The 19099-nt window shown below is 32.3% G+C and overlaps 1 protein-coding gene across 5 annotated transcripts in view; it reads right to left on the bottom strand.

Moving 5' to 3' along the window:
- The window catches only part of tbc1d5 (TBC1 domain family, member 5), a 483468-nt gene that overhangs the window by 263735 nt on the left and 200634 nt on the right, over positions 1-19099 (bottom strand). For all 5 annotated transcript variants that reach the window (XM_039737608.1, XM_039737613.1, XM_039737610.1 and 2 more), the window contains one exon: positions 1549-1615. In XM_039737608.1, coding sequence (XP_039593542.1) covers positions 1549-1607 — 59 coding nt within the window. In that variant the 5' untranslated portion in view covers positions 1608-1615. The remainder of the gene's footprint in view (positions 1-1548; positions 1616-19099) is intronic.

The raw sequence follows: 19099 nt of genomic DNA, 5'->3' as shown, positions 1-19099 counted from the left end.
TATTTTCTCTGATAAATTTTAAGACCGATGTCATTTAAACAAGAATAAACACAATTAAACCTAAACAATTACTGTATATGTTCAAAGGATCCCTAAAATAAATGATAAAAGAAACTAAAGAAAAAATGCATTAAGGTGTAATTTAAACCGAACTATAAATTCACTTCAGAAGAAATGGATGGATGACCTTAACTGTTTCTTAGAACAGTTTTAAAATTCATGTTTAATATAAAGGTGAAAAAACAATATTGGAAAACAGAGAAGTCTTCTGTATGTCATATTTCCATTTTCATCTCTTATTTACCTAATTTGTATGATTTGAGGACGAAAGAGAAAAAACAGAGTACCAAAAGAAAAAAAAACATACAGAAAGATTGAAAATACTCTAAATTGACAGCAAAATCACAGCGGAAATCTAACTTAGGACACTGGAAGTGACCTAACCATTGTGCAACACAAGCACTATTCTGGCCCATTGTGAAATATATGATAAAATGGAAATCTATACTACAGATTCCTTAGAAATGTTGAAAAGGTTCATTTGTTATGGACATGAATTATGTAAAACTCAAACATTCTTGTAGTCTAAAACAAAAATAATTTATATTAAGCAAGCAGTTCAAAATCAAATGGCATATGTCCTCTTTCCTAAGGAAGTTCATAAGATGATGATAAAACATACACAGCGTACACATACAACCTAACATTAATTTCTAAAGTAATATTTGTAATGTTTCATTTAAATTATATGGAGAGTGCGGATAAACAATAATATGGTGTATATTTAATTACAGTGATAGGGTGCTGAAGAACATTCTAAGGTTGCTGAAATAAAATACCATAGCTTTTCTACACAATCTCTCTATGCTAAACACCTATAGTAGGAAACAACAACTGCACTATACCTACATCAACTGTATTATTTCACTCCCTGGAGGCACAGGGAGTGTAAAAACACATGGCCTCGAGTTAGAACCACTGCAGTTTGTCCTAATTTGTACATACAAGATAAAAGTTAATTATTCTATAATAAGCATAACAATCTGTCAAAAATAATGGACATGTCACTTTATTTTCATTTGTTAGCAATATGGCTTGCATTAAATTGACAGTAATTGTTACAAAAGTCATAAGTTTAAAATATTTCTTGTTAACTTAGAAAAGTGAGACAATTTTTAAAGGTATACTAACATTTTATTATATCCTTCAATCATCAAAAAATTTACAGGGCTTCATATCTGTAATTACGATTAGAATAATATTTGAAACAAACACAACAAGAAAACCTGAGATGAAAAAAAAAGATTACTGTTGAGTTCTTATGTGAACCTATTTTTCTATTAACTGTTTGTCTTGACAATTCTAAAAAAACAAGGCATTTCCAGCTTTAATTGAAATTCTTTTGATGGACGATGTCTTTTTTACTTTTGAACAAAACAAATTAATCTGACACACATAAAAGAAAAAGGCAGAATGAAGGAGTTCAAAATAAGATGTTTTTCAGGAAGTATTACACAATAACGAGTCAATATAAATGAAAGTACTCACCTATAGGAGCTGAATGTACCCTCGGGCTCTGAAGAGGTTTTTGTTCTTCTGTTTTCCATAAATCCGCCTACAATTTATATTTATGACAGATAAGAAAATGCCTTTAAAAGGTCGATTCAAAGTTTTAAAAAGCAAAACAAAAAACTTAACCAAAAAAAAAAATAATAATACATAATAATACACCATACACATCAATGTATACATACAAACTTTATATCATTGTATGAGCTTTTGCAGTTGAAATAGTTTATTTTAAACATGAAAAGTGTACAGAAGAGAAATGCTTACAAAAATGCGCTGTTGTTAATATTCCAGTGCACCTGTGACTGAATATAAATATCAAATTTGTTTTCAATTTTATGTTCTTCATTTACTCAGACTATTCTATAATTTTAAAATGTAATGAACACTTGGAATTTTTTGCATGTACATACAATCAAATTAGTTAAACTGATTAAGGTTTCTATATGGATGGATGGAGGGATGAATGAAAAATCTTTATTTAAATACTACCCACATTGGTAATTAACTAATCAGTACATCTGTGATCACTTTAATTGAGTGACGTAAGGTCAGAAAAAACACATCTATTTTGTGGGTGTTTCTCTAACAATTTACAAACTTATCGGAACTGAAAGTTTACCATACAAACTAAGAAGTTGTCCAGACAAGTACAGTATATTGTCTAATTTTAAAAGGGCAGATGTCAGAGTGGTGGTGATTATAAAACTAAAATGTATAGGGTGTTTAGTGTTCAATTCATCAGCAGAAAATGAAAACAACACAGGCTTTCCTGAATGGAATTAACTTACAAAGGAGAACACTGCATACAGAAGTGATAAAGGTTGGCTACTGTTAGCCATGGTAGAGGTAAGGGAATCTCCACATGCAACTCTGTGGGGAGGTGATTACACTGAAAACATGCAAAAATAACATGGTGGCATGCCAGTGGTTACCAAAAAATGTAGCAAAAGCTAAATGTCTAGTCTGACTAAATATTATTGGGAAATTTTACCTGAATGCAAAAATACTTCTACAGTGAAGTGATTTCAGAACAAGAAAGAGCAAGTTTTTGTGCAATCCAACCAAGAAAACTGAAAAAGAACTAAACATCTGCAGCAAGACTTGATATTGCATATTCCATCTAACTTGAGAGAGTGGTGTACAATAGACAAACATTCCCTAGTACAACTGTGCAATGTCTATATGAACATAGACAAAGACACAATTTATTTGGTGATAAAGATGACTAAAGTGAATTAATATTTATTCAACAAAAAAATGGCTGAGTATACCATGTTAAGTAAATGGGTTGAGTAATTGGCTACAAATACCATTACCTTATAAAGCTTGGCTGAATACCTATGAAAGACAATTTCTGTTTCTTTTATACACATTTATTCTGGATTTGCAGACCCCACTTACAAGTCACATGCTATACTAACAGGTCCAGACATATAAGGTATATACCCCTGTCTTGACTGTAGTCCATGTCTTTTGTTTTGATCCTTAAAAGAGCGACGCATCGAATGGTTTCTTTCTGGCTAATTTATTTTGATTATTGTTAATGGCAAAGGTCAACATTTTTGAGCTATTTAAATGGGTTATCAAGGTGGTTCCGCAAATCTTGAACTCATGAGTTATGACTGACCAGTCTGTTCAGAGTCGTTTCAAAAAGTATATCCACTAACATCATTTACAGAATTAACAAAAAAAACAAATGGGTAATATAATTTGCTATAAAAATAAAAAAAGCAACATTTTTCATAAAGAAGTAGGTTATTCAAAACTGTTATTAAGAACAAAGACAATTTAGATTTAAATATAGACATGACAATAAAGATATTGACGGAAGTCAATATGAAAGTGAAGTAAACATTTTATTTGAATTTCTTCATTGAAAGGCATTTGAAAAAGTTGCATGATGGTGTTACACAGCTCGTGCATACTCTGGAATCATCAAAATGAAGAAAAATCGATCAGTTATACAGTACAAAGCTATTGATAAGTGTTTCGTATTCGTCATTTTAGAAAAATGGAGCAAGTTGAACTAACTGTCACCTATAATGAAATGAAATGTTTTGGGGAAACAAATCTGCATATTTCTAATTGTGGAGGGCCCCTCAGTACTCTTTCCCTACTCTGGTCATTCCCTGCATGGAGTTTCCATGTTCTCCTTGTGTCTCGCACAGTTCAATGGCAAGCAGGTTAGGTGGGTTGCTGATGGTAAATTAGCCCTAGTATATATGTGTGTGTGTATATGTTAACCTTGCAATGTCCAGGGATTCTTCTTGCCTTGCACCCTATGCTTGCTAGGGTAAGCACTAGCTTTCCTGCAACTCTGCTTTGGATAAAGCAGGTTCAGAAAAAATATGGATGGATGGACCACTAAAGGTATGCTTTGAATGGTAGTAAACTTTTATTTGAGTATCAGTACAATATAGTGGAAAAAAAATCTTAAGATAGAGGTTTAAATGGCTTATTTACATTTTGACAGTTTAGTGAAATCAACTTTTAAATACTTGTTCATTTGCTTTATTGAGGTAAAAATGTCAGATCCTTTTAAAATATATGGAATTTATAAATATTTCCTAATGAAAGTGACATAAGCATAACTAAAATGACAAACATAGTGAACCTCAGGGTATAAGTTTAATGTTTAGCAACAGTTGTATCAGGGTAAGTGAATATAGCTCAACTTTATTTGCAATACCTAACTAGTACATTGAAATTGTTACTTGTGCGTGATCTTTAACTAATACAATAAGTCAAACAAAAAGGAGAAATATAAAAGATGTAATATTACACAGTAGCAAAACTATAGAAATAAAAAGTAACAATATACAGCAGTATACAACATTCTACAGTTTAAGAAGAATAATAGTGAAAGTGGCTGTGTTAAAGGATGCCAGTCAGACAATCAAAGAATTCCATGTGTTCACAATACACACATACTTTGGAGTAAATGTTCATCTTGAAAATACTGACTTTGCTCAACGTTGGGTTAAGTAATGGTTACACAATGCAGAGGCTAACTTTAAATTATTTTAACAACAGACACTTCATAAAAAAACTTTATATTTATTGACCATTCCTGGGTCAAACTGATAAAAAATGCTCAGAAAAAAGTCAAACAGTCATATAAACTGATAGAACTCTAAGGCATGTGGTTTCCCAGAACACTGCACAGTACAACTTTAAAATGATCTCAGTGCACTGTTCATAATTAAAAAAAAGAGAAAAAAAAAATCAATGAAAAACAATAATTACATAATTTATCCAATTTAGTTAATAGATCTGAAACACTCAGTACAATCTAAGGTGCCAAAGAAGATCAGTATAGTGGATCTGTAAACCAAACAGTAATTATGTAGCTTTCATATTACAGACATTTTATGACACAAATGACTTGTGCTCCAAACCTTTTTCCATAATTATCCTATGAAATAATCAGTTTGCAAATATGATACAGTAAGGTATTTTCAGCAGCAATTAAGCTTACCACAGCTAAGTGAAAAAGCATGTGGAAGAAAAAAAAATCATAGCTTTGATGATTTTTCTTCACTATGAAAGAGTTAATCTTACATTTTATATTTCCACATTATTTTTAACATCTGAACACATTATTTGAAAGTTTTTACACAAACTCTATTTAAAGGTATACAAAATAAACCCAGGAGAGAAAGCCAAAGAAATATAATCAGTTGCCAACAGATTTTAGCGCTTGCTGTTTCCTAAAGCTAAGATGTGTCATTTTTAACAGTCATCTTGAAGGTGTGTATTTAGATATATACAAAAAACACTTTTCTGTTTTATAAGCATTTTTATTGTTAGTTGAAGACACTCGTAGAGTTTCACAAAAGTATTTCAAAAATAGGAAAATAGTATTACTTTAACACACTATTTGCCATTACAGTTGAACTCTAATTACTTGCTCAAATAGTGTAACATCTTTAGTTGGATTTTTCAATAATAAATATACTTATAATACTACAAATCAAAGTATACACTTCATCTCAAAAATGCACAAGGTGAACTAAAATGAACAAATACAATGGATAACACATTTTGAAAAATACAGATACAGTAGGTAGATAGAATATATATATATATATATACTGTATATAGATATATATATATATATATATCTATCTATCTATCTCTATCTATCTATATCTATATATATATATATAATATGTGATAGATAGATAGATAGATAGATAGATAGATAGATAGATAGATAGATAGATAGATAGATAGCCCATGGAAGAGTAATCACTGCATTATATTTTATTAAGAATATTATTTTCTTGGTATACAATAAGCTCATATTATCATTTCAGTAACGCTTTTAAAACATCAGAGGGTGCTCTGTGTTTCTAAAACAAAACTAAACATGCTGGCTGAGTACAAGCATTTCCTTTCAAATAAAGGCTATATATATTGCTTATATTTCCTCATATTATTGTGTTCAGCCCCTCATTTTCATATTTTCTTATAGTGTTCATTTCTGTTTCTTACTTTAAGTATAATATATATGAGTTTAGCATTCTAGGCATGTATAGTAAATGGAAGTGAACCATAAAAGAATAAAATTAACTGAACTGAATAGATGTATTCTGCCTCTGGAAGGAGCATCTTACATAATGGACTGCAACATATTTGATTTTATGGTAAAATGCTATTGCTCTCAACAGAAATTGTGCACCCTAATTATTACTCTTACTGAAAGGCCAAGGAAACGATAATTTTTAAGTTGTCTATTTGCTAAGATAAAATATAATTAAGTGATACATTCTTTCCACGGGGATTTTTTTTTTTAACTGTAACGCTTTATTTTTGATTGCTTTAAATGCAGAAATATATTTTACTTCTAATTACATTTTTTTAGGGCCGGTATCATTTCTCATGACCCAGTTCTCATGAATTGAGGTCAACATATTAATATTGAATTTTCCCCCAAATAAATTAAATGAAATGTAAGCAAAAGTATTGAAACTGTGATTCTAGCTAAAGCTTATGAATATTAAAAATGCAGTACGATTGTTCAGAATAAAGGAATTTTCATTCTAATATAGTCTATAAATCAAAAGTATACTCTCTAAAAACAGATCTATATGGGTTATTGTACTGAGAGGCCAGCTGTTTCTAATAATTTAATGAAGTTTTACAAGCAATATAAAAAGACAAAACAGATGTGGCATTAGGAATTATAAAGTTGGTAAAACTTTTTAACAAGTGAAATATATCTCACCACTGCTACAGCAGAATGAAGTATAAAAGGAATTTACACATGCTTCAATTCTAAACCTATCAATCAAACCCATGTTATTCCTTTGGGAGCTTATTTACATGCATATTTATCAGCCTCACATGCTAATTCCCTGCTGTTTTATGCCTGCAAGGCATGTTTATGACTCATAATTGTTGATCTCCTTTGATATATTCTCTCAAGTAAGACATCATTTGGTTTTGTGGTCTAAAGTCAATGAGGCAAGATGACCCAACCTTTTGAACAGAATTTACAGGCCACTCTCCGTTATAATCCATTGAGTAGATACCAAGCATTCAAATGGGAATTGAGTTCTGTGCTCAGATATTCTTTAAATGACTGGTTATTATAAATAAAAATTCATATGTAGATATAAATGAGAAAACTAAGGTTTCTAAGAAAAAGCAGTCACTACACGGAGGATTTAAAAACAGTTAAGTTGGCTTGTAAATGTAATTTAAATAACTGTTTTAGGCTATTGTATTCTAAAAGTAATAATTATGATGATGATAATAATAATAATATAACAACATATATTTTACAGCCATTCTGTAATATACTCATTCCTAAGCTAAAACATCTGTATAAAAAAATAAAAAATGAAAAAGCATGTACATTACTATAAAACTAAACAATGGACTGAAATTTGCACACTACAAACCCAAAATGTTGTGCAAGATTGAAAAATGAACAAATGCGATAACATTTTTTTTTTTTTTTTACTAAAATATACAAATATGCATTGTAATTAATATTTTAATAGTGTGCGAGTACACAAAGACAACTCTACAAATTAGTTCAACACATTTATTTAATTTTTTTTAAATGGTGCCAAACAAGGGTAAAATGCTACCTAAATAAGCTAAGTGCACATTTACAACAAGCATGGGTTAGTACCATTGTGAACAGGAAAAGTCATATATCCATAGTTACGAAGAGCTAAGACACCAACAAGAAAACCTTTTCAATTATATCACACAATCGCTGACACAACCAAAGTTCAAGATATTGTATTATTAAAATCAATATGTTTTTTTTTCTAGGTATCATATTTCATTGCAAATCTTTTTTTTTATTATTGGCATAATGAAATGATAGTGTTGTATCTATAATTAAATTGTTGAGCATCGAGTGCCATACATTCAATGCAAAATACTGTTTTTGATATGCTAGTTATTCAAAGCAGTAAATCTGCCCAATAGCGAGGTGTATGCCTTTAAATATAATAGGTGAATATAGGCTAAGAAAATAATTTATTAAGTACAATTTTTACAATCTATACTATTGTTTATTGCAAGTCATTCAGTGATAGACTATACACACATATATATTATATATACATCCATCCATTATCTGACCTGTTATATCCTAACTACAGGGCCACGGGGGTCTGCTGGAGCCAATCCCAGCCAACACAGGGCACAAGGCAGGAAACAAACCCTGGGCAGGGTGCCAGCCTACTACACACACACACATATACATATATATATATATATGTGTGTGTGTGTGTGTATGTGTGTGTGTACACACTGCATTACTGCATTCTCCTTCAAACATATCTCAATCTTTCATCTCATAATTCAACCAGACTTCTTGCCTTTGGTTCTTTCCTACTTGTTATTTTATTATATTTTTTCAAAACCTGGAGTATTAAAAATGAAATTACAACAGACAGTTTAAATTAAATAATTGAGCTTATTTAGTTAGTTCATAGCTAATTCATGGAATTTTCTTTTCTAGTAATTTAAAAGAAAATATTTAATACAACTGTGTGACTCCCTGGTCACTCTTGTATCACTCTTTAAATTTCCTGATTAAAAAAAAAAAAAAAAATCTGTTAAACTTTTAGTATAACCATTAACCATTAAGCACTTTGAGCTACATTTTTGTATGAAAATGTGCTATATAAATAAATGTTGTTGTTGTTAACCACTTCTCACTATTTTTTGTGGTACCTACACGCTATTGTAACTTTATGGAAATTTTGTAAGTAAGGCTGTAAAGCAGAATGCCTTTCATAAAAGGTATAAATCTAAGTTTTGTGGACAACATTAACTTGTTTCTACAGTAAGGTTGCATTCTTAGTGTCACATCTTTTATAGCTGTACTCATGACAATATTACTACTAAATTTATCCTTGCAAAATGTGAAAAACTGCAAGGTGTGAATTGTACAGCTGATGATATTTAAAAGGTTAGCAAAATTTATCAGAAACGTAATGCAGTTAACATAACAAAAAGAACAAAAGCTAAAAGCTGACTGGAGCAAAATATGCGATTAAAACAGTGATCCCATATATACATAATATATCTATCTAGCTATAATATAATATAATTATATATATATATATATATATATATATATATATATATATATATATATATATATATATATATATATATATATATATATATATATATATATATATATATATTATAGATATTTTTGGTACATTTTTATCCACATATTGATATTATAATATCCTTACATTCATTCTCATAACCTTCCATATCTAAATTTCACTCTGAAAAACAATGAACTTTCTTATTAACATGTAATTTAAATAACAGAAAGGTCAATGCTATGTGAGGATATTAAAAAAGGAGCAATTTTTACTGGATTCAGTATGATGTCCAGCCCATGTACATAAAATACAGACCACGGCAAGCTGAGATACCTTAATAACATCCACATTCTCTTTCCACCTGATTAGGTGAACACTGACTTCTGTTTTGTGGTTCCTGTACTCTAGTATCTTTAGTTTATATACTGAGTGCATGGTCCCAACCCTGCTGTTGAATTTCACTGAATAATCAAATGTTTTCCACATTGTTTTAAAACAGATAAACATGTTATTCTATTTCTTCCTTTCAAACTCTAATGATAACATTTTTCTGCCATCACTGACACCACTTTATTAGCTAGTTTCTATATGAGGATCCACAAAAGCATTCACTCTTTAAAAATTACATATTAGTTATTAAATTAAATGATGCACTTCACACACAAAGATTTCAAGGTGAATTTTAACTGAGATTTGGATATTTTAAGTCTCCATCACTCTGTATACCGTATTTGAAAAGTGTAGTTGGCTATTAGGTAGACTAAAGCACATTTTCCTGTAGGACTTCGTTTGCATTTTATACTGTTTACTTTCCCATCATGGGCAAAAAGCAGCACAGTGGACTAGTGCTGCTCTTTTACAGATTCAGCATTCTGTGTTTGATCCTGTGCCTGGTCACTATCCATATGGAGTTTGCATGTTCTCCCTGCATTTGTGTGGGCTTACTTCACTTCCACATTTGCAAATACACAAATCTTAGGTTAAGCTTCAAATCTAAATTGTCCCTTTGTGAGTATGGGTATATGTGTGAGAGAGCTCCTGCAATGGTGTCCTGTTCAGGGCTTTTTCCTGTCTTGTGCCTTGTATTACCTGAGGGTTAGCATAAAGTGATATAGTGCCTTTATTAAAAAACAAAGTCAAAACAAAAGTGTCCAATAGTGCAGTGCATCAAAAATTTAATAAATCAACAATCCATAAAATGGCTGCGATAGTGGAGGTTAAAATCAATAAATAATCCATTAAAATGAGGTTTAAATATTAGGCAGGAGTCTTTTAAAATGGACGTCCCCCAGGCTTACCCAGCTCGGGTCCTTGCAGCCTGGAGAGATGTCAATCTAACAGGCGCAGCCAAACTTCTTCCATGGTTCTGGGTCCCTGCTGCCCCATGGCTCTCAGCAGGGCTCCCATTCTGAACCCTAACTCAGGTCCCTACTTTCCATGGCTTCAAAAAGGTTCCCCATCTGACCCTCGCCTTTTCAGACTTACACATCGAGTCACAACATCCAGCACCACATCACTCAGATTCCCTCACCAACTTAGCCAGAGTGATTCACTTCAGCAGCCCCTGAGCATTGGCCACACTTTCCCTGGAGGGTTCTTCTCACTCCTGCCTGCTTCTCTCCATTCTTTAACCTCCATTTTCCTTTTCCTTGTTCTTCCTTTTGATCCCCTTTTCACCTTGTGCAGGCTCCTTTATTCTCTGCTGCCTAACTGGGTACAGATGTGAGGAGCCACTCCCTCCATGGCATCATTGAGGTGTCTGACTGATCCACCCACCTCCTCACATGTATGTAGTGCAGTGACCAGTTCCCCAAATAACCACAGAGTGAAACGCACTTGCACACACCTGCACCCAATTGGAGCTTGCATCTTTATGGAGCACAATTATTTATTTAAAGTTGGCCACCCATTGTTTAGCCGCAGACCCGCTATACTACACTCACCCAAGCTAGAACTCAGTCTGAGCTGCTGGGTTGAACAAGTATATAAAATCTAGTAGATATTATATGTATGCATATGCATCATTTGCAACTAGTCTAAATATGACATAAACATTGGTGGGTTTTTTGTCCAGTATATTGCTTTGATAGAAGCCTGGATGAGACTTTAACTTGAAGAGGATTTATATAAAATAAAAAACAGATCCTCAAATGGCATGCTTAAAATATACTGGAGTAATGTAAGCATCTCGTAAGAGATCACTAACATAAATTGGAGCATAATCAAAACTTAAATACATTGGTAGCAAAAAAGACATGCCCCTTAAGTTTTAAATTACCACAATAGTATCATAATATGATGATCAAGCTTGGGCAGTGAGGTAATGCCATGGTTAATAATGCTGCCTCACAGAACCATTTCCCCGGGCCTAAATCCCACAAGCTGGTTGTTATCAATGTGCCTACATGTGTGTTTGGCTAAATGGTTATGTTCTCAAATTGACCCTGTCTGAGTATGAATATGTGCATGGTAGAATATTCATGGATGCATCCTGTCTTTTGCCCAATGCAGTCAAGACAGGCCAGTCCCCCCCAAGACCCTGAATAGGGATTTAAGCAGCTTTAAGAATATGATGTGTTGCAAGTAAATCTAACATAATCTGTGATGGACTGATTTTTCAGTTTTACTAATTTATTTTTCAAGCATTTTTTTACTGCTGAAATTCAGGTATTTCTGCAGTGGTTATCTCTTGTTTTTAATTACAGCATCTTATCATCTTAGCACAAAGTACCAAATCTAAAATCTTAGGAAGAAAACTCTTTAATGTGAAAAAATAGAATAATGGTACATAAAGGCAACTACAAATGTCATAATAATTCAGTCAGTAAAAAAACAGAAATTACGGCGTTGCATTCTTTTCCATGAAATACTTGATTTTATAGTACCACTTGTCCATATTGAATAAAAAGAACGCACTTGAAACAAGCAGCTTCTGACAAGCAAAGCTACAAAGATTCCACTGACACGCCAAAGACTTTTAGTGTGTCCATTCCAATTACTACAGCACACATCCATAGTCAAATCATATTTAATAATTAATGAAGACAAATAAAACAACTAAATAAATAATGGGCCACATACAGTGCAATATATCCACTTGCAAAAAGAGCACTTTGCTTCAAAAATGTAAATCTTTTAAAAGTGTATCTCAAGGTAAGCTGCTCAGGTGTAGTTCTGTGAAATGTAAAGCCTAAGCCAATAATGATCCATGGGGATGGCAAGTTTAAATAATTAAAGTTTTGAAATATTTTGTTATGGGCAGCACAGTGGTTAGTGCTGATGTTCCATAGTTCCTGGTACCTAGGCTTAATTCCTGACCCAATGTCACATTCTCTGTACTATTTGGAAATTCTTCCTATTCTTACACCAAAGATGAACACAATAAAATATTAATAAAATATTATCCAAAATGTCCCAATATTATGGAGTCCTGTGATGAAAAGTGGACCTATTCTGTGACAGGTTTGTGATTTGTTCCTGTTATTGCTAGAATGTGCTTTGGATCCCTTAAACCAAAAAATGGAAAAGTGGGTTCTGAGATCAATGAACGCAAGTTTTCTATTATTAAATATCCAAGTGCTCAATTTTACCCCTAATTCCACAGAATGGTGAATTCATTGAATAGTGTTGTATTGGAAAAGGCAGGTGAGATTACATTAGTTAGTGTATCTGATGGAACACTACTTTAAGGCAACAGAGATTTCAGCTCGTTATTCAAATCGGTTCAAAAATATTTTGAAGCAGCAGTCTGAACTGAAATGGCCTAACATCAGGGGCAAAAATGCATGGAGAAAATGTATCAAGATATAAATATATGGGGGTGCAGGATAATTAATAAAAATGACTTATAGTATGCATAACATACAGTATATTTATCATACATTTAAAAAATGCAGTGGCCCCAAATGGCCTATGACAAGAAATACAATGTGAAATGGGTTCTCGTATACTTTATCCTTTACTATTACTTTGAAAGAATTTACAGATATTCAGATATATAGCAAAATGATGCAGCTGTATATTAGAAATTGTGTGACATTGCTTTTGACTACAAAACTTGACTGTTGTGTTCTAACTAAAGTTGTAATGTTTTCTCCATGTCCCAATGGGTTTTCCAGTTGGTTAAAAATGGCCAGTATGTAATTGTGTCAATCAGTACGCTCTTAAATTGCAGGGCATCCTGTTCAGACTTGGTGGAATATGGAGAAATGACAGGACAAGTTGCAGCTCCATGCAACCCTGCAAAAAACAAAATAGTAACCGTACAAAAAAAGTAGAATAAATATATAGCATTAATACTGAATACTGATGCCATGCTGGCCTAATCAATTAAATATACCTTATTTATACTTGATGTAAATGCTGAATATAAACATGCTGACCATAATACCCTACCCTCAAATCAAATAACACACTAAATTAAAACTAAATTCATACTTTCAAAGTTTAAGTTAAAGTTTGCACATAAAGAGGAAGAGATTGAAAATCATATTTTTTCCTGGTGCAGAAGATTGTCTAATTAAACAGATTTAAAAAAGAAATATGGATGAATGATAAATTAGGTATTACATTAGTGAAGTAGTAAAATGTATTAGGACAAATGCCTACTTTATTTTCAATATTCTACATAGGTACAATGACAGATTAAGCACAGATTGCTCACTAAAAAATATGTGCCAATAGAATGTCATCTCTGTGGTCATTTTTAATGATGAAGGTCTGCAACAACATACATAGCATATTTAAAAGTTGTTCTGTTATGCTACAGCAAAAAAATACAAGTTTAATTGATCATCTAGAAGAAGCGCTATTTTGAAGCATTTGCTGCCTACCTCAAAGCTAAAAGAGGAAAGCCCTGCATCTATTGCAAAGCAGAATTTTCCTCTGCTGTCAGTCAAACTGTTATTTGAAAATGTTAATAGTTTTAATCAAGACAACTTAAAACCCAAATCCGTCGTTCTGATATTTACGGCAGTAATACTCAATGATTTTATTTAAAAAAACCAAGAAGTAACACAAAAGTTAAATGTTAATTTATTTGATTTGTTAATAGAATTAAGCTAATTGGTAAAGGTTGCATACATTAAAGGAAGTAAATAGCTTATTTAAGTCTTCTATGCTCATTAATGTCATCCTTTTGTACAGAAATTTGGGTTGGAATAGGTACAATACATAGAAATGCATAATTATTAGATATGACATAAGACGGATTGTTAACAGGCACTGATTCAGACTTCGCTTAAATAAATAATTCTGCAAAAAAGTATTTACTTATAAAATTAACTTTATGACAAATGATTTAAAACAAAAACCTTTACAATTTTCCAATTTGACTCAACATGCAAAACATACAAAAAATACCTTCCATATTCTTAAGAATCTGTCCCTAAACATGTGTTACATCCCTTACATCAAATAACAGTAATCCAACCAGCAAGAAAATCTTACAGTAAAACTTTTTTTTTTGTTGTTGCTTTTCCTTTAGGAAGCATGACAGCAACTGTCAGATAAACACTGGTGAAAAATTATTTCTGCACAACGCAGTAGTTTCAACAGGGTGATGTTTTAGCCAAAATAACACAGAAGGGGTGCCTCAGCCACCCATACCCGACACAAACAGACACAAGGCGCACGTTTTGCACATAGTACAAATTTTACTTAAGTGGGGAAGCAATTTTATCTCACTTCCCACAGTAGCACAGTACAAAAGCACCACATACACAAATAAACACAGCCCCAACCCCATCTCTCCCTCTCTCCACTCCTCCTATGGCAAGCTTTGTCCACTGGCTCCAAGAGTAGTGCCAGCAGACTCATTTTATTCTGTTCCTGGGAGTGCTCCAGGTGGCTTGTTAGCCAGGTCTAGAATCACTCCCAGGTGTGGTGAAAGCCAAATGTAGCATGGCTTTGCAACCTCCAGCACTCCCCGTGGTGGCATCCATGGAACCCAACAGGGCTTCAGTGAACTCCCATGAAGCTCTACGAGAACCCATGGCACCATAGCAATGCCCTGACCACTCTAACCCCCCAGTCCTTCCACAACATCGGCATCCTGGTTGGACAAGGCCCCCAGCCATCTATGACAAACACATACCGTAGTATGTAAATCGTCAACAATATGAAACTGTGATTTTTAAAAAGGGCAGAGAATAATATTGTACAAAAATAAACATAATATTCAACTGGTATTACTAGTCATGTAAAAGTCCCTAAATGAATTCCATTGTTCAAGAAAAAAAACAATTCTGTCATAAGCAATACAAAGTTAAACCATATTAAAACTCAAACAACAAAGGTTTAATTTAATTCATTTGACTTGATTTCTGCTCTCTTTCCAAAAAGACTCTGACAGCAAATCCCTCCTTTGAAAATGACCTGGGCCATCATAGAGCACTGTGCACGGAATGTGTTAGAAACAACTGTTACTCAATTGGAGAGACAAAAACTATTTACTGGGAAGAAAATAAGCCACCATAGTCCACTAGAAAAAGCTATGCCCAAGAACCGATTTGGATCAGATATAGACTTGTGACACTCAAGCACCAAAAAACCTAAGTAAACATGCACATTTTGAACTAATTTGACTATATAAACAATAGTGGGGTGGCCTAGAGGTCACAATACTTTTTTAAGTAGGCAGTTAGGCATAGTGGTTAAGGCTATTGACTTTGGACCTCAAACCCTAAAGTTGTGGGTTCAAATCCCACTACTGACACTGTGTGACCATGAGCAAGTCACTTTAACGGCCTCTGCTCCAACTGTAAAAAAATAGAAATGTAACCAAATGTATCTAAAATGATGTATGTTGTCTTGGATAAAAGTGTCAGCCAAGTAATTAAATAATAATAACTTTTAAAAATTAATTTAGGCAATCTGGAGCTTAAGAAAGGAAAAAATAAGCAAGAAAACTATTACAGTTGGGGCAAGTCTGCAAAACAACAAAGATAAGTTCCTCTTTTTTTTTAGGTTGTACAGTAGTTTAAGTGAACTGCAGAACTATGAGGTGTAATAACCAAAGTTCAAATATGTAGTATTTTAAAACTTTAGACCATTCTTTATGTTTTAGTTATATTTTAACAATTTTAGAGGCTATACAATATATTGAGAATAAATTAGCTTATTGTAATCTTTATTACAATCATTTAATTGTTTGTTAATAAATTTTGTGTAAAGCATTACTAGAAAAAGTGTTTTAAAATGAGGATGGCCTAGATTCTTGCATTTCTCTGGTTTCACAGGTTTAGCTGGGGTTGGAGGAAAGGGGCCAGCCTACAGGTTTCACTAAAGGGTTATGCAGGGTTAGAAACTATAGAATGGGAGGGGATTCAGGCTTACAACATGTAACCGGGTCTGTTAAAAATCTATCACTAGGTGCTACAACCAGAGTCTGGAACTGAAGGATGAACCTTAAGGCTTCTTTGGTCATCAATCCCTCCAAATCTCTCACCTCTACTCTCCCACCAGACCCAGTTCTAAACATCTAGGCTTACTTGCTGTCTGTTTTATCAAAACAAGACCACAGTAGTTTCTTTAGATATATTTTTAGTTAGTACATATATGTGAAAAGGTCAAGCACCTGGCTGTTATGGAGAGAGAAGTGTTTATCATCAGGGCCTATATTCATGTGTTCTCAATTTTGTACTTGCCTCTTACTATCACTTGTAGACTGATACAGTATATACAGTAAAATTAAACTCACTGAAACAAACCTAGACTAGGTTTTAGGGGTTCAAAATATAACACAATAGTTAGCCATCAGCAGAAAATTAGGAAATTTAAATAGGGCTATACGCTTGGGTCTTTATCTATGATTTAGACTGATAATCACAGTAATCTAGTAAAATAAGGCTATGAGTTAGAAATCAGGACTCCTTTAATTATAAGCAAAACTGTAATTATTACTAGGAATATTTGGTTTTTATTGCTACAACCTATGCTTAAATATTGTTTTATATTTTTAGGTTAATATTAACCCTTCTGCATTGCAGAGGAATATTGATTTTCAGTATTTTATTATGAAAAGCAGTAATTTTCAGGTAAGAAGACTAACAACTTGCCAAGAAGTCAGTGTTGCTTCACATAGATATTTCTTGGTTAAATTAAGCATAGCTGCAGGAAACATGGAAAACACTGTAATTTATTCAACATCTTGCTGGGTGTTTGAAATCCTGAACTTTGAATAATCATCAGCATTTTCACCTGCTATATATGAAAATATAGTTGTGCATTTCATTTTTTGAAAAGTTATTTTTCTTTGTAATCTATCTTATAATACAAAACATCTTGCTTAGCAGCTTTGTGTATTAAAAATGAACCTTGATTTAAATACAGAAAATAATACTCAAACTTTTTATTTTTACTTTCTAGAATACTTTTTCAAATTTTACAGAAAACCTCCTACTTAACGTATTTTAATAAAGTAAAACAATATGCCTAAATAACAGGGTCATTATCTGTAAATTGAATTAAAATTTTTGTTGAAACTTGAAATCTTTATTGAAGAGTATAACTGTGATCAGCGATTTACAGAAAAAAAAGGGCATGTTATTGCTGCTGCAGCTTAATGGCTAAATATTCTGTGCTATCGTTGTTACCTCTTATACAGTATATGATATTTAGGTCTGAGTGAACATGCTCTTTCATTATAGTAAAATATAACAAAATTGAGATATTCTTTCCCAAAGATAAAAAACTGAGTGATCAAGTTTCAAAACAGATTTAAAATTATATTATATATATATATAAATTTACAATATAACTACTGCTTACTTTCAAATGGCAGTATAATTCTCTGGATACAAAAATGGATTACATAAAAATCTAATAAAGATCATACAGAGTCATTCTCTTTATTTCCAATACATATTTTTAAGCGAACGCTGTAAGAATTATTGGCAAAACAACATTTCTTTGCATAAACATTCATAGTAAAATTCATTAGCGATCCTAATTTTTCCAACCAATGTTCCTTTAAAATGTAAAAATGTTATGCTATACTGTACATTCCATTTTCAAGTAGCAAACAGCTGCTTTAGCAGTAATGAAATACTGCCAAATGGAACGTGAGACTTGATTAATTTCTACCAAAACAATTAACTCTCTAAAGTTTCTTTTCATTTTAAGTCAGTGATACTGTATATTAACATAGTTGTCTCAAAGAACATCAGCATACATTTACATAGTTAATGAGCATTTCTGGCAAATGTATTAATGACACATTTAAACATCAATTCAGTGTTAATAACTGTGTGAATGTGAGGGATTTTACTTCTTTAGAATAAAAGCAGTCCTCACTGTCAAGGTGCAGACACCTGCTGGTAAAAATACAGCTCCTGGGCATAACAATACTTCAAATTATACCTAAATACCCTAAAAACATTGTCAGAAAAGAAAAATATCTTAAAGATAAATAGGACAGAATGAATAGAAAGCTCAAATACTCTACAGTTTTGAAATGTTTATATAATTTGTTTTATTAAGGATTTGACGTTCACCTTATGTTACTTTTTAAAGCTGCTACTGTATTTAAAATTCTGAATGATTGCTCCCAAATTATTATCAACTTTAAATTAAATATTTATGCTTAATGTAAACCTTGTTCAGAGCTCAATGTTTATTTAGATAAAATAACTATGGATATTAATGATCAGCACAACAAATATCACAAGATGACAATCTGTAGAGTAAAAAAGATTAATTAATACACTATTACTGCTTTTGCAGCTGCCTACCTATGCACTATATGTGTAATTTGTACAAAGTAGTATGTTTATTCAAAATACACAAGCGCTCAAAATATTAGAAAAATAATTTTGTGTCATCCAATGCAGAATCAAATGAAAGCTAATGAAAGTTATATCTCATTTGCCGGACAACTAATTCACAAATCAGAAACCTAGCAGCATCTTGCTAAGAAGTCATTTCCTTCTCAGCAT

The sequence above is a fragment of the Polypterus senegalus genome, chromosome 15, assembly GCF_016835505.1.
Source record: "Polypterus senegalus isolate Bchr_013 chromosome 15, ASM1683550v1, whole genome shotgun sequence".
Lineage (NCBI taxonomy): Eukaryota > Metazoa > Chordata > Cladistia > Polypteriformes > Polypteridae > Polypterus > Polypterus senegalus.
The sequence above is the reverse complement of the archived record's forward strand: the minus strand, read 5'-3'. Positions and strand labels throughout refer to the sequence as shown.